The 26,696-nt window shown below is 65.9% G+C and overlaps 1 protein-coding gene across 1 annotated transcript in view; it reads right to left on the minus strand.

Annotated features, from left to right (window-relative positions):
- Window positions 1–26,696, minus strand: part of KCNQ1 (potassium voltage-gated channel subfamily Q member 1) — a 231,912-nt gene that overhangs the window by 45,330 nt on the left and 159,886 nt on the right. Inside the window, exons 12-15 of the mRNA XM_036295795.1 lie at window positions 10,597–10,672; window positions 9,717–9,811; window positions 8,957–9,003; window positions 8,001–8,062 (exon numbers count right to left, since the gene is read on the minus strand). Of these exons, the coding sequence (XP_036151688.1) occupies window positions 8,001–8,062; window positions 8,957–9,003; window positions 9,717–9,811; window positions 10,597–10,672 (280 nt within the window). The remainder of the gene's footprint in view (window positions 1–8,000; window positions 8,063–8,956; window positions 9,004–9,716; window positions 9,812–10,596; window positions 10,673–26,696) is intronic.

Below are 26,696 nucleotides of genomic sequence, written 5' to 3' on the forward strand. Positions count from 1 at the left end.
TCTTTCCCTCTCTCTTCCACTCTCTAAAAACCAATGGGAAAATGTCCTCGGGTGAGGATTAATATATATATATATCCCTAATAAATAGACATGCAAACATTCTTAATAAAACAGTCGCACACCCAATCCAGCGACTTATCAAGGAGCGGACGACCCTCTACCGAGTGGGACGTAGGCGGGTGGTGTAACGTTCCCAGGTCAATGACTGCGTGACCCCATATCCATAGAACGAGGGGCAAAACCCGTGGGTGCAGACGGGCCTGTGAGAGAGAGAACAGGAAAGTAAAGGCACCTGGATTGGAAGGGAAAGCGAGACCGCTGTGGTCACCCTCGGTGCCCTGTCTGTAAAACACCTCAAGGAATCAGTCACGGTAACAACGTTCACCAGAATTCGTACCAGCAAAGCCTCCGTTTACAGGCGTGAGACGGAAAGGTAGTTGCATGTCTACACACCAGTAGGAAACAATTTGACAACGAAACGGAGAGAAAACAATCCCGTTCACCATAGCATCGAAAATCATAAAATGTCTAGGAGCGCATTTGACAAGAGATGGGTCGGATTTATTCACTGGAAGCGACCAGACGTCGCAGGGAGGCACGGAAGGAGAGCCGGCGAGTGGAAGGAGGCACCCTGTTGGACAATCCTTGTCGAAATCCCTGCAGTTTGTCTGTTTTGTAGAAATTGACAAAATGATTCTAAATTCATAGGACTGCCCTGGCCAGCGCGGCTCAGCTGGTAGGAGCGTTGTCTTGTACACCAAAGGTTGCGGGTTCGATTCCCGGTCAGGGAGTGTGCAGGAGGCAGCCGATCTCCCTCTCTCTCTCTCTCTCTCTCTCTCTCTCTCTCTCTCTCCCTCCCTCCCCCCCGCCCCTTCTCCCTTCCCCTCTCTCTCAAATCAGTAAAAATCATGTCCTTGGGTGAGTATTAAAAAAAAAATTCAGCCCGGCTGGTGTGGCTCGGTGGTTGAGCATCGACCCAGGAACCAAGAGCTCGCCGGTTCGATTCCCGGTCAGGGCACATGCCCCAGTTTCGGGCTCGGTCCCCAGTCGGGGGTGTGCAGAAGGCAGCCGATCCGCCATTCTCTCTCATCATGGATGTTTCTACCTCTCTCTCTCCCTCTCCCTTCCTCTCTCTCCAAAACCCATAAAAACACATTTTTCAAACAATTCACAGGCCTTAGAAACGGGCCAAACAATTTGGCCAAGAATGGAACTGGAAGGCCTGCGTCACCCCATCTCCGACTTGTCACGGAGCGACAATAATCAAGGCAGTGCCGCCTGGGACTGGGGACAGGCGCACGGAACCCAGCTGACAGGTCAGAAACGACGCCGATGTCGACGCCGAATTGATTGTTGACGACTCAATGGGAGGAAATGGCCTTGAAGAAAGTGGCGAGGCTGCTGAGACCCACCAGCGAGCGAGGGAAGGGAAAAGAAACTTCGCTGGGGTTCCCCCGCCCCCCACGCCCCCAAACCCACTCCGCCAACCACAGCCCATGTAAGAGTTAAAGCTGCAAACCTCCTAGAAGAAAACGTTCATGACCCTGGATTAGGCGGCGGCCCCGCGACACGCCATTCAAGGCGGGGGCCGTACGGGAGCAGAGAAATTGGACTTCATTAAAATTTAAAACTTTTGTGTCCTAACAGACACGATTAAGTGAGTGAAAAGGCCGCCCCAGAATGGGAGGAAATATTTGCAAGTCATATATCTGATAAAGGACTCGAAGCCAGACCTATAAACAGCTCCTCGGGCTGAACAACGGGACCAACTGCTTAATTAGAGAATCGGTGCGAGAGTTGAATAAACATTTCACCGAAGGCGGTGATGAATGGCTAATAAGCACATGAAAAGTTGCTCAACATCGTTAGCGACGAGGGCGATGCAAATCGGGCCACAATGAGCTGCCGTGACACACTCGCCAGCCCGGCTCACATGAAAGGGCCGCCCGGCCGGCCGCCCCGAGACGGAGGGCGCGGGACCCCCACACGGGACTGGTGGGAAATCCGGGCGGCCAGACCCTCGGGAGACGGGGGGCTGCCTTCCAGCCAGCGACACGGAGGCCCGCCCCGCCGGCCGGCCGGCGTTTCCAGGCGCGGGCCCGCACCTCGAGCCGCGGGAACGTGTGTCCACACAAACACCGCAGACAAAGGTCCGGGCGGCAGGGCCTACAATAGCCCCTCGCTGGAGACAGTCCAGACGTCCATCACCGGCCACGGGGCCACCACATGTGCCCCAGTGCACAACGGAGCGCTGTTCTCGGCTGCGGGGACCCCTGGGCCGCCGTCCCTGTGAGAACGGCCGGGCGCGGGCCCGGCCAGCCGTTTGGTGCCGTTTGTGGGACGCGGCCGGAGGAGGCACGGTTCCAGCTTTAGGGAAATGGAAGGACCCCGAGACAGAGCCGGTCAGCGCCTGGCCGCGGCCGGGCCGGGGGCGGGGCGGAGCTGCGAGGAGTGGACATGGCCTTGGTGTGGAGGAGGCTCGCAGACCCGGCCCCCGCGGAGATGCGTGGCGCGCTGACATTGGGCGTGTTTTATGGCACCAGCGAAATACATTTTATGGCGTAAATTATGCCCCAGTGAAGCTTTCACAAAAAAGAAGTACAAACAAGACGAAGGCCGTTCGCCATGGCAACAGACAGTCCAGGGAGCAAGGCCACGGGAGACAAAGGGGGCGCTGCCGCCGTAAACGGGGGGCCCAGCGCCCAGCGCGGAGGGAGGAAGCGTCAATGTCACGTGAGCCTGACCTGAAAGCGACGGGCGTGCGAAGCAGACGTGGACAGAAGCACGGAGGAAACCGCCCAGTGCTCCCGGGGTCGGGGTCCCCACAGATGGAGGAGGTGAGGGCGCCCAGCGAGACCGTCGGCCGTGAGGAAAGACGAAGCACGGCCCCTGGGGACGGCTCGCATGGCCCTGGAGAGCGTCCTGCTGGGCGAACTCAGTCAGGCGGCAAAAGCCACACGCTCTCACTCACACGTGGGACCGAGAACGGAAACTCGTGGACACAAACGGCCGTGTCCTGGTTGCCAGAGGGAACGGAGAGGGGGAGGGGGTGAAGGGGGCCTAACGTATGGTGACAGGAGATGAGATGATGCCCTGGCCGGTGTGGCTCAGTGGACAGAGCGTCGGCCTGCAGACTCAAGGGTCCCGGGTTCGATTCCTGTCAAAGGCACCTGCCCAGGTTGTGGGCTCGATCCCCAGGGTGGGGGCTGCAGGAGGCGGCCGATCCATGATTCTCCCTCATCATTGATGTTTCCATCTCTCTCGCCCTCTCCCTTCCTCTCGCTAAAATCAATAAAAACATATTTTTTTAAAAAGATGATTTGCCTTTGGGTGGGTGGGGGGGCACATGGGCACCATACAGATCTTGCCTCCTAGACACCCACACCTGAAGCCTATGCGACCCTGTTAACCTAGGTCACCCCAGTAAATGGAGCTAAAAACCCCCATTTCCAACGAGGATGTGATTTCACAAACAGTTAACAGGCTGTGGGCAGAGCACAATGCCGGGCCCAGCCGCCTGGGAACCCGCTCGGCACTGGGCGCAGGAGGCGCATTTACAAGCACAGAGCGTCCGCCACGCCCCCCTTCTCCCCCCTTCTCCCCCCCTTCTCCCCCCTTCTCCCCCGCACCTCCTCAAAGGATGGCCCGCCTCCAGGGCCTCCTGCGCCCACAGAGCCCTCGCCGCCGCCCCAGCGCCTCAAGTCCCACTGCAGACAGATCCCGGCCCGGCCTCCAGGAGAAACCAGAGGCGGTGGCAACGGAGACGAGAGGAACCTGCACGTGAGCGACCATTAAAAGTAAACGCTACGTCATCCCAGCCGGGAGCCCGGCCAGCCAGTGCGGCTCAGTGGTTGAGCATCAACCTCGGAACCAGGAGGTCAGGGTTCACTTCCCCGTCAGGGCACGTGCCCGGGTTGTGGGCTCGATCCCCAGTGGGGGGCGTGCAGGAGGCAGCCGGTCCATGAGTCTCTCCCATCATGGATGTTTCTCTTCCTCTCTCTTCCTCTCTGACATCCATAAAGATACACACTGAGGGGCCAGATGATTGTGACCACCTGACGTTTGTGGGCAAATTGGCTATAATTTCGCGCTGACGTTGCTAGAGGGCCAGACCATTATAAACGTCTGAATGGCACGACATCCCTAAGTATCGCTGCTGATCAGGTTCATCCTGTCATGTCGATGGCGTATCCCAACGGAGACGGCTTCTTCCAACAGGACAATGGCCACGCCTCTGTGCTTGTATTGTGCGGGCGTGGTTTCAGAACACGAGGGAGACATCACCTTGCTGAGGTGGCCCCACCATCACCAGATCTCCATCCAATGGAGCATTTGTGGGACGAAGTTAAAAGAGCCACCAGGCAGCTGGTTCCACAGCCATCAGATCTCACAGAACTGGACAGCGCTATTCCTCAGACACGGGGCCAGATTCCTCGCATCACCTTCCCACATCCCGTGGACTCAATGCCAAGAGGAATCGCCGCAGCATTGGAGGCCAAAGGTGGCCCAGCGAAGTCCTGATGGGTGGCCATGATAACCTGGCCACTCAGTGTATTTTAGACACCTGGGGGGGGGTGCAGTTTGAGTGGCATCTGGAGGGAAAACGCAGCCTCCCGTTGAAACGCCACCTAGGAAGCTGGGGCGCCTGCGAAGCAAGGGTGACCCGACCTGGGGACAGAGGGCGGCGGTGCCTGAGGCCGCGTCCCGGGAAGGAAGACGGAGAGAGGGAACGAGAGAGGACGGGCCCCCGCGTGGGACCCGCAGGGCGGGCGGGCCCTGGAAATATGAACAGAACGGGCACATCGCCGGCCAGCGTGGCCGACAGGAAGACAGGGAACGGCCCACGTCGGCAGCCTGGGCCCGGCTGCGGATGACACGGGCGTGAACGTGCCAGCGAACTTGGGTTCCCAGGATACGCAACTGAGGGAGACGGACGGACGGAGAGGGGCCCGCCGGACCGTCCCACACCCACTGCGGTCGCGGCGGCCGAGCGAAAACCTTCCCACAAAGAAGCCACCAGGCCAGACGCCTCCGCCCCTGCGTGCGAGGGGAGACGCGCCCCAAGCCCGCCCGGAATATTCTAGAACACGGAAGGGGCGGAGCACCTCTCAGCGCGTCCGCCCGGCTCGCGTGCCTTTGGGACCGGACGGAGGAGGACAGCGTGGGGAGCACTCGGTGGCGGGCGTCTCCCACACAGACGTCGTCACAGGAAGACAACTGCGCAAGCGGGGTTCAGGCAGCTCGCGGACTGACCACAGTGTGGGGGGGGCCAGGCCGCGACCACAGAGACCGGAGAAGTAACCTCAGCACAAGGGATAAGGCCGGTGCTCAGGAGGGAGGTTGGGGCTAAGCTCTGGGAGGGGGGAGGGGAGTGAAATTGTTGGGGTAACAGGAGCTTGGGGTGCAGCTTGTAGGCCTGGGAGACGGAGGGAGAGAGCAGGAGGGGCAGTGTCGGGGACAGATGCCTGGGGGACTGGGCCTGCCCGGTCTGGGGCAGCCCGGGTTGGGGGGGGGGGTCCCGGGCTGGAGGGCATGCCCGGGCGGCAGAGGGTGGGAGGAGGGTTAGGGGGCGGGGCCCCTGTCCCCCCACCTCTGGACCGGGGCCTGGAAACCCAGGGCTTCCCTGAGCCCGTCTCTGAGCCACGGACATTTCCGGCCAACGCCGAGAAGAAGGGACCCGCAGGCCCACTGCCCTCGGTCGGGCTCTCACTCCACCTCGAAGCCCAGCTGGGACCAGGGCTCGGCAGGAAGGAGCGTGAGGGCCCTGCTCTCCCCGCGGCCCAGGCCTGGCATCGAGAGGGGGATCCTTGCAGGGAAACAGGCACCTGAGCAGCCGAGCCCGCCTTTCCCCGGCAAACGGGCCCAGGCCGCTGCCCCTCAGAATGATCTGCTCCCAGGAGTGGGGGCCGGCGACCAGGCCCCCCAAAGGCCCCGTCCCATCTCTCCGAGCCCCTGGTCCTGCGGCTGAGGGCCAGCCTGGGACGGGACCCTGTCACAGCCCCGGGTCTGAGCCGATGAGGAAGCCGGTGGGGGCTGGAGCCCCGGCTGCCCCCGCCAGGCAGGCTCCTCTCTGGCTCCAGGCCAGCGGGCGGGGGGCAGGAGGGGGAGGCATGGGGCCGGCCGGGGAGGGCGCCGCTGGCCCGGCCATTGCTGCAGGCCCGCTGGGCCATGGGGCCGGCGGCCGCTGGGTTTCCTGCCCCGCTTCCTGCCCCCGGTCAGCAGGATTGTGGGGTTGTTTATGGGCCCGATGGCGGCGGTGATAAGCGATAACGTGGGGCCCAGGACGTGCCATGGTGCCCTCTCGGCCCGGCGAGGCCAGTTCCCAGGGTCTGTCCCCAAGGGGGGTGTCGGTCAGCACAGGGTGGGGCAGGGCAGGCCTCTCCTTTGGTGCCTGGATGGACAGCGGGGCTGCCCACACTCCCAGGGGGCAGCGTGGCCCTGCCCACTCCCCAGACCCCCGGGCAGGTGACTCCACCTCCGTGGGCAGCACAGGGGGTGAAGATGGCACAGACAGGTCCCGCCAAGTGCCACGTGTGCAGAATGTGGCTGGTCCCCCGTGGCCCACCACCCTGACCGCGGCCCGCCACCCTGACCACAGCCCGCCACCCTGACCGTGGCCCACCACCCTGACCGCAGCCCACCCAGGGCTGGTCCTGCTAGGCCCCTGGTGGTGTCTCTCCAGCCCTGGAGGGTCACTGCTCCGGGGGACCCTGTCACCCACCTGCTGTCACCCTTCCAGAGGACACCAGGCTCCCGGGTGTGCCGAGAGCCGTGGGCAGAGCCCTCAGAAAGGCCGGACAGCTGGGCAGGGGAGGGAGGAGGGTGAGTACCCCAAGGCTGCACTCAGGGGTCCCCCAGCAGAAGCTGCCGTGGCCAGGCCAGGCCAGGTCCGGTGAGGAAGCTGGGGTGCCCTGGATCAGCCCCTGCCTCCTCTGGAAGCCCCAACACAGGGTGCCCCACTGTCCTGGGCTCCACCCGCCCCTCCACCCCCACCCCATGAGCCCTGAAAGGTGTGCCCACCCTTTGTCCCTGCCCCAACCTCCACAACTGAGGCCAAGGACCCATCCACGAGTGGCCGAGCTCAGGGCCCCCGGCTGGCCTGGTGGGCTGACCACTCCCGGGCTCCGTTCCCATCCTGCCAGACGGGGCCATGCCTGGAAGGGGCGGGCACCAGGCCGCTCAGGCCCATGCTGACCCAGGGGCCAGGCCCACCGTGGGAGCCCCATGGGCACCTGGACAGGGGCCTCCCTTTCGGCCTGACCCCGTGGACTGGTCTTGGGGCCCCACTGGTGCAGGTGAGGGGCCCGGAGTGGACGGGCCGCGCCCGCCCCGCCTGCCCAGCTGCAGCCCACGAACATGGGCCAGAGCCCGGCGTTGCCGGGGAAACGAAGGGCAGCACCCCCTGCCCAACCGAAACGCCTCTATTTTTAGCCCCAGCGACTCCGATAAAGTCCGCGCAGCCCCAGGAGCTGCTCGCAGATAACGCCGCTCCCACAGACTTCAAAGGCGGCGCCCAGGCCCCTGGGAGAGGGCACAGGGCCTGGCGGGAGCGGGGCATCCCGGGCCCCACCTGGGGCCCAGCAGGGTCTCGGCCGACACCCCCACCTCCCAGCGCAGTGGGGACCGCACAGCCCCTCCCCCATGACGCACCCCTGAGGTCCCCGCGTGCACGGCTGGGGGGCGAGGGCTGCGACTCCTAGCTACTTCGGGAGGGGCCTGCGGGCACCGGTGCCACCGGTCAGGAAAGGGGTCACTTGTCAGAGGTCGAGAAACCAGCCCGGCCGAGGCCTCCTGCCCCGGGACGATGCCCAGCGGGTGGGGGCAGTGGGCACCAGGAGTCACTGGCGCTGTGTCCGCCCCGAGCACGGAGGGAGGAGGGGCACCCCCCAGGCAGCTCCGTCCCTGTCCTCACACCTGGGGAGTGAGTGGCTGCTCGTGGGGGGCACCGTGCGGGCCCCGAGACGCCACTGCCCCCAGAGCCGCGCCCGGACCCCGCCTACCTTGTCTTCCACGCGGTTCAGGCGGGCGCCGATGGTGTTGCTGCCCCGGTCCTTGCTCTTTTCTGGGGGCAAAACGTTGTATCAAGAATGTGCGTGTTGGGGGGGCAGGCCAGGGACCCCGACTGTGTGTGGGGAGAAGCGTGACTGAGAAGAGAGGGAGCCCACGGGGGAAGGCTGAACCCATGACCTTCTGCGGCAAGAACGTCAGAGGGTGCGGGTGCGGTGGGTGCAGTGGGGTGTGATGAGATGGGGTACAGTGGGGTGCAGTGAGGTGGGTGTGTAGGGTGCAGTGAGATGGGGTGCAGTGAGGTGGGGTGGGTGTGTGGGGTGCAGTGAGATGGGGTGCAGTGAGGTGGGTGTGTAGGGTGCAGTGAGGTGGGGTGGGTGTGTAGGGTGCAGTGAGATGGGGTGCAGTGAGGTGGGTGTGTAGGGTGCAGTGAGATGGGGTGCAGTGAGGTGGGTGTGTAGGGTGCAGTGAGGTGGGGTGGGTGTGTAGGGTGCAGTGAGATGGGGTGCAATGAGGTGGGTGTGTAGGGTGCAGTGAGATGGGGTGCAGTGAGGTGGGTGTGTGGGGTGCAGTGAAGTGAGGTGGGGTGCAGTGAGGTGGGGTGGGTGTGTGGGGTGCAGTGAGGTGGGGTGCGGTGCAGTGAGGAGGGGTGGGTGTGTGGGGTGCAGTGAGGTGGGGTGCAGTGAGGTGGGTGTGTGGGGTGCAGTGAAGTGAGGTGGGGTGCAGTGAGGTGGGGTGGGTGTGTGGGGTGCAGTGAGGTGGGGTGCGGTGCAGTGAGGTGGGGTGGGTGTGTGGGGTGCAGTGAGGTGGGGTGGGAACCCCATCCCCTGCCCCTCTCTGGCTCATGGCCTGCCACCCAGTGCGGAGACCCTGGGGCCGTCTGATGGGGGTGGGGAGAGCAGGACGGGGCTGGCGCCCGCCGTGCCCACACGCTGTGCCCGGAACCCACCTGAGACGGAGATGAAGAGGGAGGGCTTCCCGATGGACTGGTCCAGCCTGGGAGGGAGACAGAGAGCCGCTCACGCCCGCCTCACCCGCCTGTGGGCGAGCAGACGGCGATGTGCCCAGCGAGAACAGGCCGCCCACCCGGGGCCTCGCCGCTGCCCCAGACCTGCCAGCTCCTCCCAGACCCGAGGCCCGTGCTCCCGCTGGGGGTGGGGGTGGGGGCGGGGGTCAGGTCCCTCCCGCAGACGCCTCCTGGGCAGGGCCGGGCCCGGGATCGCCCCGTGTCCCGAGGCTGTGCCATAGTGCCCAGGCTGGCCCCGCGGACACGCCCGAGAGGCAGGTCCGTGGCTGGGCCCTGAGCGGGGCCTTCGTGTCCCAGGGGCGGGTCAGGGCCAGGCAGCCCCAGCCCCCGGCCCGTGGGCAGGAGCAGCACACCCTCCGCTGTCCCTGCAGCCGGGATGGAGCGAGGCCCCAGGCCGGCCCGGGGAGACACCGCTGGTCTGAGCCTGCACAGGCCCAGGGCCTCCTGCTCCCACGCGAACAGGCTGCCGGCCTCCAGGTCAGAAGCCAGAGCACCCGCTCCCCGTAGAGGCAGGTCCCCGCTCCCGTCCCGGGGGGAGGCCAGGGTGGGAGGCCAGGGTGGGCGTGAGCCGGGCAGGGCTCCTGGGCTGGGCGGCGGGGATGGGCCTGCAGCTCCGACAAGGGCAGGCGGGGGCCCGCGTGGAGGGAGCCGTGCCCGGAGCCTGCGGGTCCCGGGCGCCCACCTTCTCTGCAGCTCCTTGATGCGCACCATGAGGTTGAGGTGGCCCTGGGAGTACTGCTCGATGACGTCCCGCACGTCGTAGGGCTTCCGGGCTTGCTGCGGGCAAAGGCACAGTCACCCCTCTGCCCCTGGCTCTGCGGTGCAGACAGCGGGGCCCCCGGGTCTCTGAGGGACGGAGGGAGGGGACCCACGGGCGGGACAGGCACCCGTCGCCGAGGGCATCTCTGCTGGGAGCGCCTGTCACCTCTGAGCCGGGCGGAGGGGCGGCGGGCAGCGGGGAGGGGCAGTGGGCAGCGGGGAGGGGCGGCGGGCAGCGGGCGGAGGGGCGGTGGGCAGCGGGGAGGGGCAGTGGGCAGCGGGGAGGGGCAGTGGGCAGCGGGGAGGGGCGGCGGGCAGCGGCGGGCAGCGGGCGGAGGGGCGGCGGGCAGCGGGGAGGGGCGGCGGGCAGCGGGAGGGGCGGCGGGCAGCGGGGAGGGGCGGCGGGCAGCGGGAGGGGCGGCGGGCAGCGGGGAGGGGCGGCGGGCAGCGGGAGGGGCGGCGGGCAGCGGGGAGGGGCAGTGGGCAGCGGGGAGGGGCGGCGGGCAGCGGGAGGGGCGGCGGGCAGCGGGCGGAGGGGCGGTGGGCAGCGGGGAGGGGCGGCGGGCAGCGGGAGGGGCGGCGGGCAGCGGGGAGGGGCGGCGGGCAGCGGGGAGGGGCGGCGGGCAGCGGGAGGGGCGGCGGGCAGCGGGGAGGGGCGGCGGGCAGCGGGAGGGGCGGCGGGCAGCGGGGAGGGGCGGCGGGCAGCGGGAGGGGCGGCGGGCAGCGGGGAGGGGCGGCGGGCAGCGGGGAGGGGCGGCGGGCAGCGGGAGGGGCGGCGGGCAGCGGGTGTGAGCGGGACTCACCTGGAACTTCTTCTTGGCCACGAAGTACTGCATGCGGCGGATGACCCTGATGGTGGCGCGGTGGTGCTCCCGCAGCCTGCGGGGCGGGGGAGGCGTCAGTGCCCCGCGACGGGCGCAGCCCTTCCCCGTGCCCCCCGCTGCGCGTGGCCGGCCAGAACCAGGGGCCCGGGGCTCGCGTGGCTGCCCCCTCACTCACAGCAGAGCCACGGGCACGTCTCTCTACGCTGGGCCCTCGGGGCCCACGCGTCACGGGAGGGATGGGAGCAGGCCGGCGGGGGCCCCTTTTAGCCAGACGCGCTGTGCCCCCCGGGGGGTGGGCGTCTGGAAAGGGCGGGGCCTGCAGGACAGGTGGCCGAGGACGGTCACTGCTGAGCCGCTCGGCCCCGTGTCTAAAGCTCCTTCTAGAAACACCATCGACAGAGACACCACAATCCACGAAACGAGTTTGCAGAGGAAAAAGACGGGAAGGACACGGGGGCTTCGCTTCGGTTCTGATGTTCATTCCGACCAAACCTTCTGCTGAAACCGCCCAAAGCCAGACCCGCCCACGACCCCCACGCTGGTGGCAGCCTTGGCCCCAGCCAGGAGCGCCCAGTCCAGGAGCGGAGGGACCAACCGGGAGCCTGCGGGGGGCGGGGGGGCACCCGCGCCTCTGGGGCAGCTTTGGGGTCACAGTGTGGACACAGGCTGAATGGGGCTGGTGGAGAAGCAGGGGGTCAGGGCACAGACAGCAAGGATTTGAGGGGACAAGATCCTGGTCAATGGGGGGCCCCAGAGAGGGGGCGCCTGCCACGCAAGGGCCCTCGAGGCATCTGAGTCAGGCAGCACCGGCTGGGGTGAGGCGGCACTGGCTGGGGTGAGACGGCACCGGCTGGGGTGAGGCGGTACCGGCTGGGGTGAGACGGCACCGGCTGGGGTGAGACGGCACCGGCTGGGGTGAGATCCTGATGAACTGAGCTAAAGAAGCTGCTCGGAGGTAAAAGCTAAGCAGAGCCTGCCGCAGACTCATGGCCCTGGGAAGAACTGGGGTTCAGAGTCTACCAAGGAGGGGGGCTTTCAGCTGAGACCCCCATGGCCTCAGGTCATCTCCGTGCAGGCCTGGACCAAGGTGCCCACCTGCACCTTCCGCAGCCGGGGGAGAACCGGTCCCCTGGGAGGAGGTGACGGCAGGGAGCCTCCAGAGACCGAGAAACGGGGGGAGTGGATCCCGGGAGCCGACCCGAGAGGCGGAGGCTCAGTGCGTCCGTGCTCTCAGCTCCTCCCCCAAGAGAGACCGTTTCTCAGCACTTGAACTTGGATGACCTTGAACTTACCGAGAGGGGAAGGATGCTGGGAGGTCCCACTGTGTGTCCCTCACGTGCCCTGGGGACCACGTGAGCCAGCCTGAGCCGGCGAGGAGGCCCCGCGGAGGACGGAGCTGCCCCGGCCGGGAGCCAGCGCCATGCCGTGGACACGCGGCGAGGCCGTCCGAGACCCCCCACCCTGAGCAGCCACTCCCCGCCCCCGCCGGGCTGGCAGAACCGCCTCCCCGCGAAGCCCCTCGCCCACTCTCACCATCGTGAGCGGCAAGGGCTGCGTTAAGCCACTGACGTTGGGTGTGTTTGCTACAAGCAGCAGATTCCAGGTAAGGTAACGGGGAATTGAACTGTGACCTCCTGGTTCATCGGTCAAAATCCCCAACCACACGGGGCTGCCGGGGAAGCCGCGGAGATGTGAGGCCAGAGAGACCACGTCCCCACCAGCTGCCCCTGGAAGGAGCCACGGGCGCCCACCCCGACGGGCAGCCCAAGGCCGGCCACCGGCCCACACGCTGGTCGGTGATGGGGTTCACCTCTGAGCTGTCTGCTGAGGCCCTTTATTTAAAAACGCGTCTGCTCATTTGTGGTTGCTTTATTGCTACTTTTTAATATATTTTTATTGACTTCAGAGAGGAAGGGAGAGAGAGAGATGGAAACGTCAATGAGAGAGAATCGGGGACCGGCTGCCTCCTGCACGCCCCGCACTGGGGATCGAGCCCGCAACCCGGGCCTGTGCCCCGACTGGGAATGGAACTGTGACCTCCTGGTTCCTAGGTCGACGCTGAACCACGGAGCCACGCCGGCCGAGCTGAGGTCTTAAATAACCAGAGGAACAGGTTCAAGGAACTAGATGGAAAGCTGAGAGTTTTGCCAGAGAAATGAAATCTCTATGAAAAATCAGACGAAGGAAGTCCTGAGAAGGACAGGGTAGGCGGCCTGAGAGCAGAGGGCGTGGAGATAAGGACACTTGTGAGCTGGATGAAAATAGCCCCGGGGGATGGAAAAAAGCAGAATTAAACCGAGAGGAAAAAGTGCAACCAGGAGAGACAGACGGTTAAAAGTCCTGACACTCGTGAGATCGCAAAAGGAGCGGAGACACGGGGGGGACACAGAATCCTGGAGACTTGGGGGCTGATCGCCTCCCCCAAATGATGGCAGACAGGAGGCCACCAACTCCAGCTGCTCTCGGGACCCACGGCGGGGAGACAAAAGGCGCCCAGACCCAGGCCCTGAGAGGAGGCCGAGCCGCCCGGAGGCACGGGGGTGTCCGGGAGCCGGTGGGGGACGGCCTTGTCCGATGGCTGGCTTGTCAAGGGAGGAGGAAAGCCAGATGGCATCTCTAAAGTGCTCACGGACAATTATCAACTTAGCGTTCTATACCCATCGCTAGGTCCTCGTACGTGAAGGTGCGAGTGAGGGAAGCCAGACCCAGGGGGACAGACCTGCTGAGCCACCCGTGAGGTCCCCCAGGGGTCAGATCCCCAGAGACAGGAAGTGGGGCAGTGGGTGCCGGGCTGGGGGAGGGGCTGGGGACTCGTGTGTGACGGGGACGGGCGTCAGAGGGGGACGAGGCGACGTTCTGGCGGTGACGGGGGTGGTGGTTGTACGACCGTGTGAACGCGCTTCAGGCCGCTGAGCCGTGCGCTTGGCTGTTCAGACGGGAGCCGTGTGCGTCCTGTGTGTGTACAGATGGACGAACACACACACAGGAAGGTGCAGCCCAATCCAGGACGCCCTGCTTCCGGGGGAGCGGCCTGAAGAAGGACGGGGGCCCCCAGGCAAAGAGGAGGGCCCCAGAAGGAGGCGTGGACGTACAGGGAGGGGCCGAGGCACGGAGGAGGGCAGGCGGACGAGAAAGCTGGGAGGTGTGGACCCGACCACCCTGTCCCACGAGGTTTCAGTGTTCCAGGATTTAAACAGGGTCCAGCCTGGCCAGAGGGCTCAGTGGATGGAGCGCCGGCCTGTGGACCAAAGGTCCCGGGTTCGATTTCCGTCAAGGGCACGTCCCTCGGTTGCAGGCTCCTCCCCAGCCTGGGCCCTGGTCGGGGCACATGTAGGAGGCAACCTAATTAATGTGTCTCTCTCACATCGAAGTTTGTCTCTGTCTTCCCCTCTCTCCCTTCCACGCTCCCTAAACATCAATGGAAACATATCCTCGGGTGAGGATTATCAATCAATCAATCAATCAATCAATAAAAAATTTAAAAAGTGGTCAAGCCTGGCCAGAGGGCTCAGTGGGTTGAGCATCGTCCCGTGCACCCAGAGGCGGCTGGCCCCCCTCCTGGACAGGGCACAGACCTGGGGGGCGGGTTTGACCCCCATTGGGAGTGTATGGGAGGCAACGGACTGATGTTTCTCTCTCACATGGATGTTTCCCGCTCCCTGCCTCTCTCAGCCTGCCCTCGCGTGAGGCTGTCAGCTGGGCAGGAAGATGCTCTAAGTCCGTGTGCGCCGAAAGGTCCGCATACTCGCGTCCGTGTGACACGAGCATGAGCTGAAGTACACGGTGAAAGTCGCGTGGGAGGCAGAGGCCTCGGGGAGGTTGCCGTGGCAGCCCGTGCATTGCCAGGGCGAGGGTCCCGGTGCCCATCGGAGGCCACGCTAGTGGTCCAGGATGGATGTGATGGTCTCTAGGCGGCCGCCGAGGGGGTAACCAAAGGGTGATGAGCCAACCAGCTCCCGGAGGGTCAAAAGGAAAGAGTCGCATCATGTGATTGATCCGAAGGAGGCAGGAAAGGGGTGACAGGAAGCCCTGAGCGAATGACAACCAGGTGCCAGGCAGCAGGTGGTTGCGCTTCGAAGGGACCGCGCGTCCCAAGACCAAGCACGTCCGGCGGGACTGGAGACGAGCTGGTGTTGCCAGAAGCCCCTTTAACACGGAGAGCTGTAGGGGGAGGCGTGCGAGGGCAGGGAAGGCGCATCCGGTGTGGCCAGGGGCTGGTGCCGGGCGCTCAGGCCAGAGATGACGAGGGTCCTGAGTTTAACACGTGGTCCGACGTGGAGGAGGGCATCCATTCTGAACCCGTATGCGCCCACAAACAGAACCCTAAGACCCATAAAGCCAAACCGGGCAGCGGTGACAGGACACGCACAGTCGGTGCGTAGCCGAGAGGAGAGCTAGCAAAACCCCCACGGAGACGTCAGAACGGACAGAACCTCAGAGACCAGCGCGGACACCGATCGGCAGGGACCGCGGCGTAGTCACGTGGGGCCGTCCCCAGCGGGGACCCAGGCGGGGCTCGCACCGCCAGTCCCGAGAGACGCCGGAGAAACGGCACCGCGGCGCCCGTGTCCCGGCCACGGCGAGCTGGCGGGAAATCAGGGAGGCGGACGACGACACTCCCTCACGTCTGGGCGTCCATCTAAGTGACGCAAGGGTGAGGGCGGCAGCTAGTAAGAGCTGGACGGCATTTTTATTTGGACGAGAATAAAGTGCCACCGTGTGTGAGCGCTTTCAGAGAAGCAGCGCTCAGGGCAGGTGGTGGCCGAGGCCTGTCTCGGGAGAGGAGAGGCGGACGTCTGTCTGCAGAAGTTAAAAAAAGAGCAAATTTAAATCCAAACAACGGAGACAGGAGATAATTAAGACAAGAGCGTAATCCGATGGCGTGAACGATGCACATGGCATTAGGAGCGACCAGCAACGCCGAAGGTTTTTGTTTTAAATATATTTTATTGATTTTTTTACAGAGAGGAGGGAGAGGGATAGAGAGTCAGAAACATCGACGAGAGAGAAACATCGATCAGCCGCCTCCTGCACATCTCCTACTGGGGATGTGCCCGCAACCCAGGTACATGCCCTTGACCGGAATCGAACTCGGGACCCTTCAGTCCGCAGGCCGACGCTCTATCCACTGAGCCAAACCGGTTATGGGGAGGACCTGTGAACGCGGAGCCTCGAGGGCGGGCCGGCTGCCCTCACCGCACAGACGAACCCCTGCCCACCGCACGGCCGGCAGCCCCCCTCCCCGCCCCCCGCCCACCGCACGGCCGGCAGCCCCCCTCCCCCCCCCCCCGACACGCGAGGCTGGCTGAGCATCTGCGGACCCCGTCGCCTCGCTCACCACATCAACGGCCCACGAGGAGGAACATATAATCAACTCAAAGATGCAGAAAAGCATCTGATAGGGCGGAAGCCGTCCCTAATGAGAAACACCCGCAGGCAGCGGGGAGAAGGGAGCTCCCTCCTGCTACACACCAGCCGCCACGCAAGGGAGACACCCAGCTCTACACGCACCGCTTCCCCTCCACGCACACGGCTTCCCGTACACGCACACGGCTTCCCCTCCCCGTGCAGCTTCCCCTCCACGCACACGGCTTCCTGTGCACACACACGGCTTCCCCTCCCCGTGCAGCTTCCCCTCCACGCACACGGCTTCCCGTACACGCACACGGCTTCCCCTCCACGCACACGGCTTCCCGTACACGCACCGGCTTCCCCGTGTCGGGCCACGCACCTGAGAGAGAGGGAGCAGGCGGGGAGGCTGCTGTGCGGTCAGGCCCACTGGACATTGGCCCCACGTCTCAGCCCTCAGCCCGGGCGTCCAGGGCAGGGACGGAACGGGCGCCGGCGCGATTGGAAAACGTGAGCTGCTCTGATGTGCCGGAGCCGTCACCGTGGATGTAAAAGCCCCTGAAGAGTTTCCGGGTGAGCTCTTCCACCGCCAGCGAACGCGGCGGGGACACTGGTTTTAAAGGCGACACACAGACGCCCGCCGTGTCTCCGTGGGCCCGTGACGCACCGGGAGACGTGGAGGGAAAGATGCCGCGGCAGCCCACCCCACGGAGGCCCAGATCCAGTGACATGAGCGAGTCCGGCGCTTGTGACCCGGGCCCAGGAGGCCGGGCCGCGCGGGGGGACCTGGTGTGCGTGTGAACCGGGGACTCTGTGCACGGGGCACATTTCCGAGATTCAGTGCGATTCCAATCGACACCCAAGCACTTGCACTGCTCTCCCCCTTTTTGCTAATCCCCCCGACGGCACTTTCCCACTGGTTTCTAGGGAGAGAGGAAGGGAGAGGGAGAGGCAGAGAGCAACACGGATGTGAGAGAGACACGCCGATGGGCTGCCTCCTGCGCGCCCCGTCCAGGGCCCGGGCTGGGGAGGAGCCTGCAGCCGAGGTCCGTGCCTGGACCAGAATCGAACCCGGGACCCACCTATCCACTGAGCCACACTGGCCGGGGCTTTATTATTTTTTCTTTCTGGGAAAAATTTCAAGCAGATTCTGAGGTCGACACGAGAAAGCAGAGGCAGGGATCGCGGAGAGCTCTTGAGGAGCGGCCGAGGGAGCGGCCCCCGCAGGGCCCAGGACTCCTGCGGGGACACCCGGCAGGCGGTCGCCTGGAGGCCCAGGGCGGGGACAGGAGGGACCCCCGGGAGCGCGCGTCCTTGGCGATCGATGGCCCGGGAACAGCCTGGGCGTCCCCGCCCCTCGCGGTCGCGGAGTTAGGCGCCCACAGGCCTGCCTGGCACGGTGAGCGCTCGGGGCCACGGGGGGGCCAGGCTCAGAGGTGCCACCAGGTCCAGCCTTCACCACGCACATGGACAGGCAGGCACAGGTGGGGGCAGAAGTGGGGGACCAGCCGGCCTGTGTGGTTCAGTGGTTGAGCGTCAACCTATGAACCAGGAGGTCAGGGTTCGATTCTCCATCGGGGAACATGCCCGGGGTGGGGCTCCATTCCCAGTGTGGGGTGTGCAGGAGGCAGCCGATCCATGATTCTCTCATCATTGATGTTTCTCTCTCTCTCTCTCTCTCTCTCTCTCTCTCTCTCTATATATATATATATATATATATATATATTAAAGTGGGGAACCAGCCCCAGCCAGCCCCCAGGCAGCCCCCAGTCGTGGCTAGGCCTGCAGGTGGCTCTGAGGGCAGAGAAGGCCTCATGCTGATGGAGGCAGAGGCAGGTGACTCTCACAGAACCTGGGGGCGCCTTCCTGGGGGCCCTGGGAAGAGGGCCCAGCCACCGTCCTGGGACAGCTCAAGGGCGCATGCATGGCCTCTGTCCCCCTCAAGCATCTCCCGACCCTGTGGGGTGTGGAGGGGCCATGCGTGGGCCTGGCCAAGCGGTCAGTCCCCAAGGCCACGGGAGAGGCGGCGGCAGGCTGGGCTCTGACCACACAGCAGAGACAGGCCGGTGGGGGGGGCAGCTCCGTGGGACCCCAGGCCTGAGGGGACCCAGCCTGGCCCGGGCATTAGGCTTGGCTGCTGGGTGTGGGCAGCTGGTGGGGATGGGTGGGGAGGGGAGGACTGCAGGGGTCTCCAAGGGGCTGCCTCTGGGGGGGGTGTGTGTGGGAGGGGTAACAGAGGCCATGGGCGGCCGCCACCTTCCCTCGGAGGCCCCAGGGTCTGGAAGGAGGGGACCCCTCGCTTGGGTCCACCTGCCTCGTTTATCTGTGAACGTGGCCTGCATGTCGTGGCGCCGGTGCCGGCTCTGACCGGGAGGCAGTGAGGCCCTCTCTGGCCTGGGAAGCAGGGCCCTGCCCTGGCCCCCTGCTGGCCCCCCTGCTGGCCCCCGCGCTGTGACCGCAGGGCCACACCCCTGCCCGGCTCAGGCTTCCGTCCGGGGAGTGGGCGCGTGGTCAGGTGTGCGCAGCCTGGACGGGGCTCCGTGTGTCCATGTCCAGCCTGGCTGCTGGGAGCTTGCTGCCCTGCACCCCCCCCCCCCATCCTTGTCCCTGTCCTTGATCTGCCCTCTCGGGTGGCCCTGGCCTCCGGGTCCATGCGGGCGGGCGGGCGGGAGGCTTGAAGTCCATGGCGGCCGGCGCCAGGTGCATTCTTCAGCTGGAAGCAGCCCTCTGGCTGTGACGGTGCAATGCCATCACTCACAGCGGCCGCCTGCCCGCCCGCATGGCCGCCGGCGCCCTGAGAGCCCTCAGCAGACGGGCAGGCGCCTCACAGCCCCGCCAGGCCTGCCCGCATCCGCGAGGTCACCGCCCTCAGTGGCCGGGGCACTGGGCACTGTGCTTGGCTCCTGCTGACCCCGAGCCAGAGCTGGGTGGGCCCAGGGGACCCGCGTGGCCACCTCTCACAGGGTCCAGCTGGAGCCGCTGGTGGGAGGGTCCACCCAGCCAGGTGGGGTGGCTGCCACGGTTCCCCCACAGCCTTCCTGCCGCCACAGCCCACGGCCACAACCCCTGCCACACCGCAGCCACGCTCGCGCCCACCGCCGTGGGTCCCAGCAGGCACAGCCCTCCCTCCCTCCTCCCTGGCCAGAGCCCAGCACCCATTCCCGTCTGGCTGCGCCCCTCCCGTGAGCCAGGGCCCCCGCTGTCCTGGCACCCGGAGTCCCCGCCGTGACAGTATCATGTGATCGCCACCGTGTCCTGCGCCCCGTGGGCGGAGGTTTCGTCACCGAGGCCGTGGCCTTGGTGGGACATGGAGCCGGGAGCTGCCTCACCTCGGGCGCGTTGAGAAGCCCTGGCCAGGCTTGGCCCCTCTGGGTGGTGGGGTCTGTCCTTGTGCTCGGGGCAGGGTGCGGGGGGCGGGGGGGTGCAGGGGGCGCCTGACCCGAGAGGCAGCCTGTGCAGGGGCTCGGAGGAGCCGGCGAAGAAACGCATCTTTGTCTGGGCCGTGTCCCCGGACGGGCTGAGCGAGGGCTGGGGTGTGCGAGGTGGCCGGGGGGACCCCACTAAACCCCGGGGAGATTCTGAGGACGTGTGTTGCGGGCTGTCAGCCTCATTAAACCCAGGGAACGGGAGCTGGCAGGCTTCCAGCCGAGAGGGAAACGAGGGGAGAGTTTCGGTGACGGAGCCGGGGTCCCCTCTCACAGCCCCGGGGGGAACCAGCCATCGGGACCGGCCCCTCCCGAATGACTCACCGGGAACCTGTTGATTAAAACAAGGAAGACAAAGCCCCTGACGTCCAAGAAGAAATACGGGGCTCTTCCTCCTTTTTTAAAAAACATTTTTATTGATGTCAGAGAGGGAGGGAGAGGGAGCGAGAGAGACCTCAGTGATGAGAGAGTCATGGACCGGCTGCCCCTGCACGCCCCCACTGGGGACCGAGCCCACAACCCGGGCCTGGGCCCCGACCAGAATCGAACCGGGACCTCCTGGCTCCTGGGTCGACGCTCACCCTGAGCCCCGCCGGCCGGGCCGTGGCTCCTTTTGAGTTTCGTCTACGGAGGGTGCATTTCCTAAGGCCTGTGACTGTACATGGGCCTGGTCCCCACTGGCCGGCTCAGCCCCACGGCCGCTTGGGTCCCGGGCAGGCGCGTGGAGGACGCGGCACTGGGCCCAGGGACGGCCGGCGGGTCCCCCCAGGCTCCCCGGGCGCCTGCGGAGGCCGGGTGTCCCTTCCCTCCTGCTCCCGGGCCGTCCCTGAGGTCCTGGGGCTGCAGAGCCCAGACCCTCCTGCCTGTCTGTCCTGAGACAGAAACGTGGTGGGCGCCGCTGTGGGCACCGCGTGGGGGTTCGCCTGGTGTGGGGCAAAGCCTCTCTGGGGCCCTGTGTTATGTGTCCCGCGGCCACGCCCCCCCCCCACCCCCCCAGATTCCTTAACCGGCTCACTCCTGGGTCGGCCTCCGGGTGCCTCCTGCCCCTGCTGGGCCTCAGACACGCCCCCCCTAGTCTCTCCATGCTGCACCCCGAGCCCCTGGGCTTCAGGCTGAGTTTGGGCTGCTTTGTTCTTGCAGGGCCTGAACCCCCTGAACACCACGGCCTCAGCGGGGTGCTGGGAGACAGACCCCCAAACCAGGGGTGAAGGAAGATGAGGGAGCGGCCTTCCTCCCAGAGCCCCACTCACGCCAACCGGGTGGCCTCGGGCTGCTTTGACCCTCCATCCCCGGGCTGCGTCCTCCCCCTGGCCTGCAGGCCTGTCCCCTCTCCGCCCACCTGCTCATGTCTCACAGCACAGGGGGCTGGGCCGGCCTCGGGTCCACGGCTAAGCTCAAGGGCAAGGGGACCACGGCAAAGGGGGACGGTGGGTGCACCGGGGGGGGGGGGTGCCCTGCACACCAGCCGTCAGAGGCGGGGACCCTGGTCCCGGTGTCGATAACCTGGCCAGGTCACAGCCCTGAAGTTCACAGTGATGGTGAGCAAGGCCGAGTGTGTTCCTCTGCCCCTGTCCCTCTGCCCCTGTCCCTCTGCCCCTGTTCCTCTGCCCGTGTCCCTCTGCCCGTGTCCCTCTGCCTGTGTCCCTTTGTCTGTCCCTCTGTCCCTGTCCCTCTGCCCCTGTCCTGCTGTCCCTGTCCCTCTGCCCGTGTCCCTCTGCCCCTGTCCCTCTGCCTGTGTCCCTCTGCCTGTCCCTCTGTCCGTGTCCCTTTGTCCTGTCCCTCTGTCCCTGTCCCTCTGCCCCTGTCCTGCTGTCCCTGTCCCTCTGCCCGTGTCCCTCTGCCCGTGTCCCTCTGCCCGTGTCCCTCTGCCCGTCCCCTCCGGCTATGGGCCCTTCAGCAGGAAGCCGGCCCCGCTGCCCGTGCCCCTGAAGACGGCTCCTTCCCGGAGGGAGCGTGTGGGGGGCCCTGCACGTCTCCGAGGGCCCGCTTTTCTCACGCCGCGTTCCCAGTGCCTGACACGCAGCAAGCGCGGGCACAGGAACACACCCCGCGTGCCAGGCGGCTCTGGGCCAGCCGGGGGGCAGGGTGCTGGCTGCCAGGGTGGGGGCGGGGCGGCCGCAGCGGGCACTGGCCGAGGGGCAGAGCCGGGCGAGTCTCCCCAGGCCCAGCTCCTGGCCTGCCCCTCCCCCCGAAGGAAAGGAGAGGCTAATAAACCAATTACTTTGGGCAACGAAGCAAAATAAGTCCCATTACAGTAATGAGGGCCGCGCGGCCCACGGAGGAGGCTGGCAAACGGGCTTTGTCACCGTCCGGCGAGTTCTTTCTGCGCGTTTCTTCATCCCCCCACGGCCCAGTTTGAGGCTCTGTGAATACTTTCAGGACGGGCTCCGTGCCAGGCTAATGAGATCTGCGCTTCACCGTGGGCCCGGCCCGGCTCGGATGTGCCCCGCGGAAGGGCCCTGGACCCCCAGGGGCCCGGGGACAGCACCCCCTTTGGGAAGGGGCCATGTGTGAGTTCCCACCTCTGGCCTGACACTGTCTGCCCCCCGCTTCCCCGGCCTCAGCCTCTGGGGTCCCTTCCGGGGTCTGCCCATCCGAGGTCATGGGGGCCCAACCGGGTGATCCAGGGCCCCGGAGCCAACCCCTGGCGGGTCCGCGGGGACAATGTCGGGAGGGGACGCCTGGCAGGTGTGGTCTGGCCAGGCGGTCAGGGTCGGCCTCCAGCGACAGGTGGTGCTAAAAGCGTGTGCCCTGATGTGACGAGATGAGAAGGGCAACCCTGGGTTCTCCCCCAAACCCACAACCTGCTCTAATCGCGGCACAAACCCCAACAGAGCGCACCCCGCAAACACCGGCCCCATCTCCTCAAAACTGTCCACGTCAACAAACCAGTGAGTCCGAGAGACCGTCCCGGCCCCGGGGCCCAAGGAAACGGGGGACCGGTGGACGCGGGGTCCTGGCGGGTCCTGGCGGGTCCTGGGGAGCTGGGTCGAGTGTGGGCTTCAGGTAACTAGGAGGTGTAGGCGCCGGTCCATTAGCTGTGACAGGTGCGTGCCCCTAGTGTAGGACGTTGACAACTGGGTGAGGGGACATATGGGGCCCTCAGCTCGACCTCCATAGGGTCCTGTAACTCCACCGCTGTTTTAAAATCCCCCCCGTGCCCTCCGTCGATGGGCACCCTCCCCTGGGCCCGGCTCCCACCACAGGACCCCGTGAGCTCAGGTGGCACCAGGACCGGGCAGGGCTGGCAGGAATCAGAGCCCCCGGAGGCAGGGAGGGGCCCAGCCAACCTGTGTGAGCAGAGTGAAGGTGACCTTGGCCACGTCGGCCAGGTCGGCGTGGGGTCACGGCGATGCAAGCCCGCCAGCTGGGGCACCGCCTGAGGTGGGGGGACTGGGAAGCAGGAGGCGGGGGCTGAGAAGGGCCGAGGACAAGGTTCGGCCAGACTGGCCCTGGGCGGGGGCGGGGGCGTGGGGCTCGGGGGAGAGCTGCCTGTGGGTTTGAAAGCGCCGCAGACGGGGCACATGGACGCGTGCGGCGGTACCAGTAAAACCGACCTTCCGAACAGTACCGTTCGGGTTTCAGGCAGTTCTGTGCACCAGAACCTTTCCTCCCTCTGGGTCTCTCCCACCGTTTAAAAGGGAAAGGCCGGCCGTGGCTCCTGGGCCCCCTGTGGCTCCTGGGCCCCCCGTGGCTCCTGGGCCCCCCCGTGGCTCCTGGGCCCCCCGTGGCTCCTGGGCCCCCCGCGGCTCCTGGGCCCCCCGTGGCTCCTGGGCCCCCCGCACAGCAGCGCTCGGTCAGAGCTCACACCGGTCCCGGGGCAGGCAGGCCTCGCGGGGGAGCGGCCCGGGGCGGAGGGGCGCGGCCGGGCGATGAAAGGCAGGGCAGGAATGGCAAACACGACAGAGAGCAGCGCCGTGGACATCTCGGGGCGACCGGCACGGCAGCCCAGATAAAGCGAATTCCTAGGACCAGATAAAGCGCCAGCCTGATGTGAGTAGAAACAGAACATTTGCATGAACATGTATTTACGGGCAAGAAGCGGGAACAAGATCAGCGGCCGTCCCAAAAGCGCGCCCGCCCGCACGGCTCTGTGGGCGCGCCCCGCCAGGCCCCGCGCCCGAGGGGGCGAGCCGACCTTCTCCCGGGCGTTCCAGAAGGGGCAAGGGTCGCGTTTCCCGGCTCCCGGGAGCCGGCTGGGAGCCTGACTCTCAGCCCGGGCAAGGGGGACGCAAGGAAAGAGAATGACAGGCCCTTTCACGTCTGAACACCGATGCACAGACCCCAATAGAACGTTCGCCCATCAAACCCCACAGACGGCCCGACACCCCCAATCCAACACAGGGGAGACGCCCCTCAAAGGAAAAACGACGGAATCATCGCGTTAGACCCAGAAGCATTGGTGATAGAGCTCAGAAGCTTCTAGAATCATGGACACGGGCAACAGTGCAGTGAAAAGACCTGGGGGTGGGGGGTGGGGGGTGGGGGGTGGGGGTGGCTGGGAGGAGGGGGTGAAGGGGGGTGAAGGGGGAGATATCTGTAATACTACCAACAATAAAAAAACCTATGAAAATAAAGTAAAAGAAGCTTCTATAGTAAAACAAGTGGACTTGCCAGGGGGGAGGAATAGAGAGGAATGTCCTTAACCTGGCAGCTGGGAGACCAAGACCCCCCCCCCCCCCCCCCCGCCAACCATGTGGCTCACGGGGGCGCTCCAGCGCCCTTTCAGCGGGACCTGGCGTGGGAGGCGGTGCCCGGGCCCCGCGGACCCCATCGGAGGCCGCAGGGAAGGGCGGGTGTGCGGGTGGAGAGAGGACGGGGTGCGCGTCACTGACCGCCGCCGATGAAACCATCTGCTTAGAAGACCAGCGAGGTCAGCGGGCCAGTTATTAGGACGAACCCCAAAAGTGCAGCATGTGGCCAGGCCGCGGACCGACCTGCCTGAGCCAGTGGCGTCTCTTTATTCCGGCAATAAAGTTCCGGAGAAACAGGCCCCCGGGTAGCGCTGGGGAGGGCGTGTCCGCCGGACCGAGGCGGGCCCGACTGCTCTCCCCAGGGTCACCAGGAGGTGTCGCCTCCTGTTCCAGAGGCAACCGCCGCGTGGCCATGTGGACGCAGGGCACTCTCAGCAAAGCAGGCAGGACGCAAGCCCCGCCGTGGGCCGGGTCCCCAGGGGCGACCCCAGCGGCGGACCTTCCCCCACATTCACTCCAGCGAGGAGCCTGGACCATGCCCCCCCCATTTCCCATTCCCGGCCTCCTTCCTGCACCCCGGGGCCTGTCAGTGATACACACACAGCAGCCACAGGCTCCCCTGCGTGTGGGGGAGGCCTGGGGGGGGGGCTCCACAGGGCCCCAGAGATCCAACCAGGTAGACCGCACGGCCTGAGCCTGGCTGGCTGGCCCCGAGGCTCACGGTTTAGGGCCGTGGTCGGCAAACTGCGGCTCGCGAGCCACATGCGGCTCTTTGGCCCCTTGAGTGTGGCTCTTCCAAAGCTGGTGATGGCGAACCTATGATGCGTGTCAGACGTGACACGCGAACTCATTTTTTTGGTTGATTTTTCTTTGTTAAATGGCATTTAAATCTATAAAATAAACATCAAAAATATAAGTCTTTGTTTTACTATGGTTGCAAATATAAAAATATTTCTATATGTGACACGGACCCAGAGTTAAGTTAGGGCTTTTCAAAATGCTGACATGCCGAGCTCAAAAGGTTCGCCATCACTGCCCTAAGCCTTAGGAGTTCCCTAATTAAGTTAATAACAATGTACCTGCCTGTATAGTTTAAGTTTAAAAAATGTGGCTCAAAAGAAATTTCAGTCGTTGTCCTGTTGATATTTGGCTCTGTTGACTGATGAGTTTGCCGACTACGGGTTTAGGGGAACCCACGGGGTGTGTCCCACGGGGAGGCTGGGGTCCCCGGCCATGCGGAGGAGGGCGGCTCGGAGCCCAGGCCTGGGCTGGGGGGGCAGGAAGGGGGTGAGCACGCGCAGCAGCGGGCCCTCCCCCAGGCCCACCAGGCTGTCCTGGGAAGACACCTGAGTCATGGCCCTGAAGCGTCCGGCCCCACCGGCCTGGCCGGTGCCGGGGCGGGGACATTCCTTCCCCGGGGCAGCGCGGGCCTAACAGGCCTCAGAGGCCGGGCCCGGAGCAACCGGCCTGGAATGTGGGCAGGGTACTCCGATAGCTGGTGGGACGACAGGGCGGGGGGCCGGGGGGAGGGAGGGCGGATTTGTGGATTCCTTACTGGGGCTCCGTGGACCTAAAAGTACCGAGAGCACCCACTGTGCAAGCCGGCAACGCCGCCACGGCCACGGCACCACCACGCCCGGGGCCTCCAGGGTTTCTGGGCGCTTCCTTAGGCAGAGAGAGAACTCGGTACGAGACTCACAAGACGTTTGTCTTCAGGTTGCCCCGCAAGGTCCTGTGAGCTCTCTCCTACAGCACTCCTCCCGGGCATGGGCCTGGAGACACCTGGGCCCCGTCTCCCCCGAGCCGTGGGCCGTGGGCCTGGAGACACCTGGGCCCCGTCTCCCCCGAGCCGTGGGCCGTGGGCCTGGAGACACCTGGGTCCCCTCTCCCCCGAGCCGTGGGCCGTGGGCCTGGAGACACCTGGGTCCCCTCTCCCCCGAGCCGTGGGCCGTGGGCCTGGAGACACCTGGGCCCCGTCTCCCCCGAGCCGTGGGCCGTGGGCCTGGAGACACCTGGGCCCCGTCTCCCCCGAGCCGTGGGCCGTGGGCCTGGAGACACCTGGGCCCCGTCTCCCCCGAGCCGTGGGCCGTGGGCCTGGAGACACCTGGGCCCCGTCTCCCCCGAGCCGTGGGCCGTGGGCCTGGAGACACCTGGGCCCCGTCTCCCCCGCGCCGTGGGCCGTGGGCCTGGAGACACCTGGGCCCCGTCTCCCCCGAGCCGTGGGCCGTGGGCCTGGAGACACCTGGGCCCTGTCTCCCCCGAGCCGTGGGCCGTGGGCCTGGAGACACCTGGGCCCCGTCTCCCCCGAGCCGTGGGCCGTGGGCCTGGAGACACCTGGGCCCCGTCTCCCCCGAGCCGTGGGCCGTGGGCCTGGAGACACCTGGGCCCCGTCTCCCCCGAGCCGTGGGCCATGGGCCTGGAGACACCTGGGCCCTGTCTCCCCCGAGCCGTGGGCCATGGGCCTGGAGACACCTGGGCCCTGTCTCCCCCGAGCCGTGGGCCATGGGCCTGGAGACACCTGGGCCCCGTCTCCCCCGAGCCGTGGGCCATGGGCCTGGAGACACCTGGGTCCCGTCTCCCCCGAGCCGTGGGCCATGGGCCTGGAGACACC

Source organism: Myotis myotis, unplaced genomic scaffold (assembly GCF_014108235.1).
Source record: "Myotis myotis isolate mMyoMyo1 unplaced genomic scaffold, mMyoMyo1.p scaffold_m19_p_27, whole genome shotgun sequence".
Lineage (NCBI taxonomy): Eukaryota > Metazoa > Chordata > Mammalia > Chiroptera > Vespertilionidae > Myotis > Myotis myotis.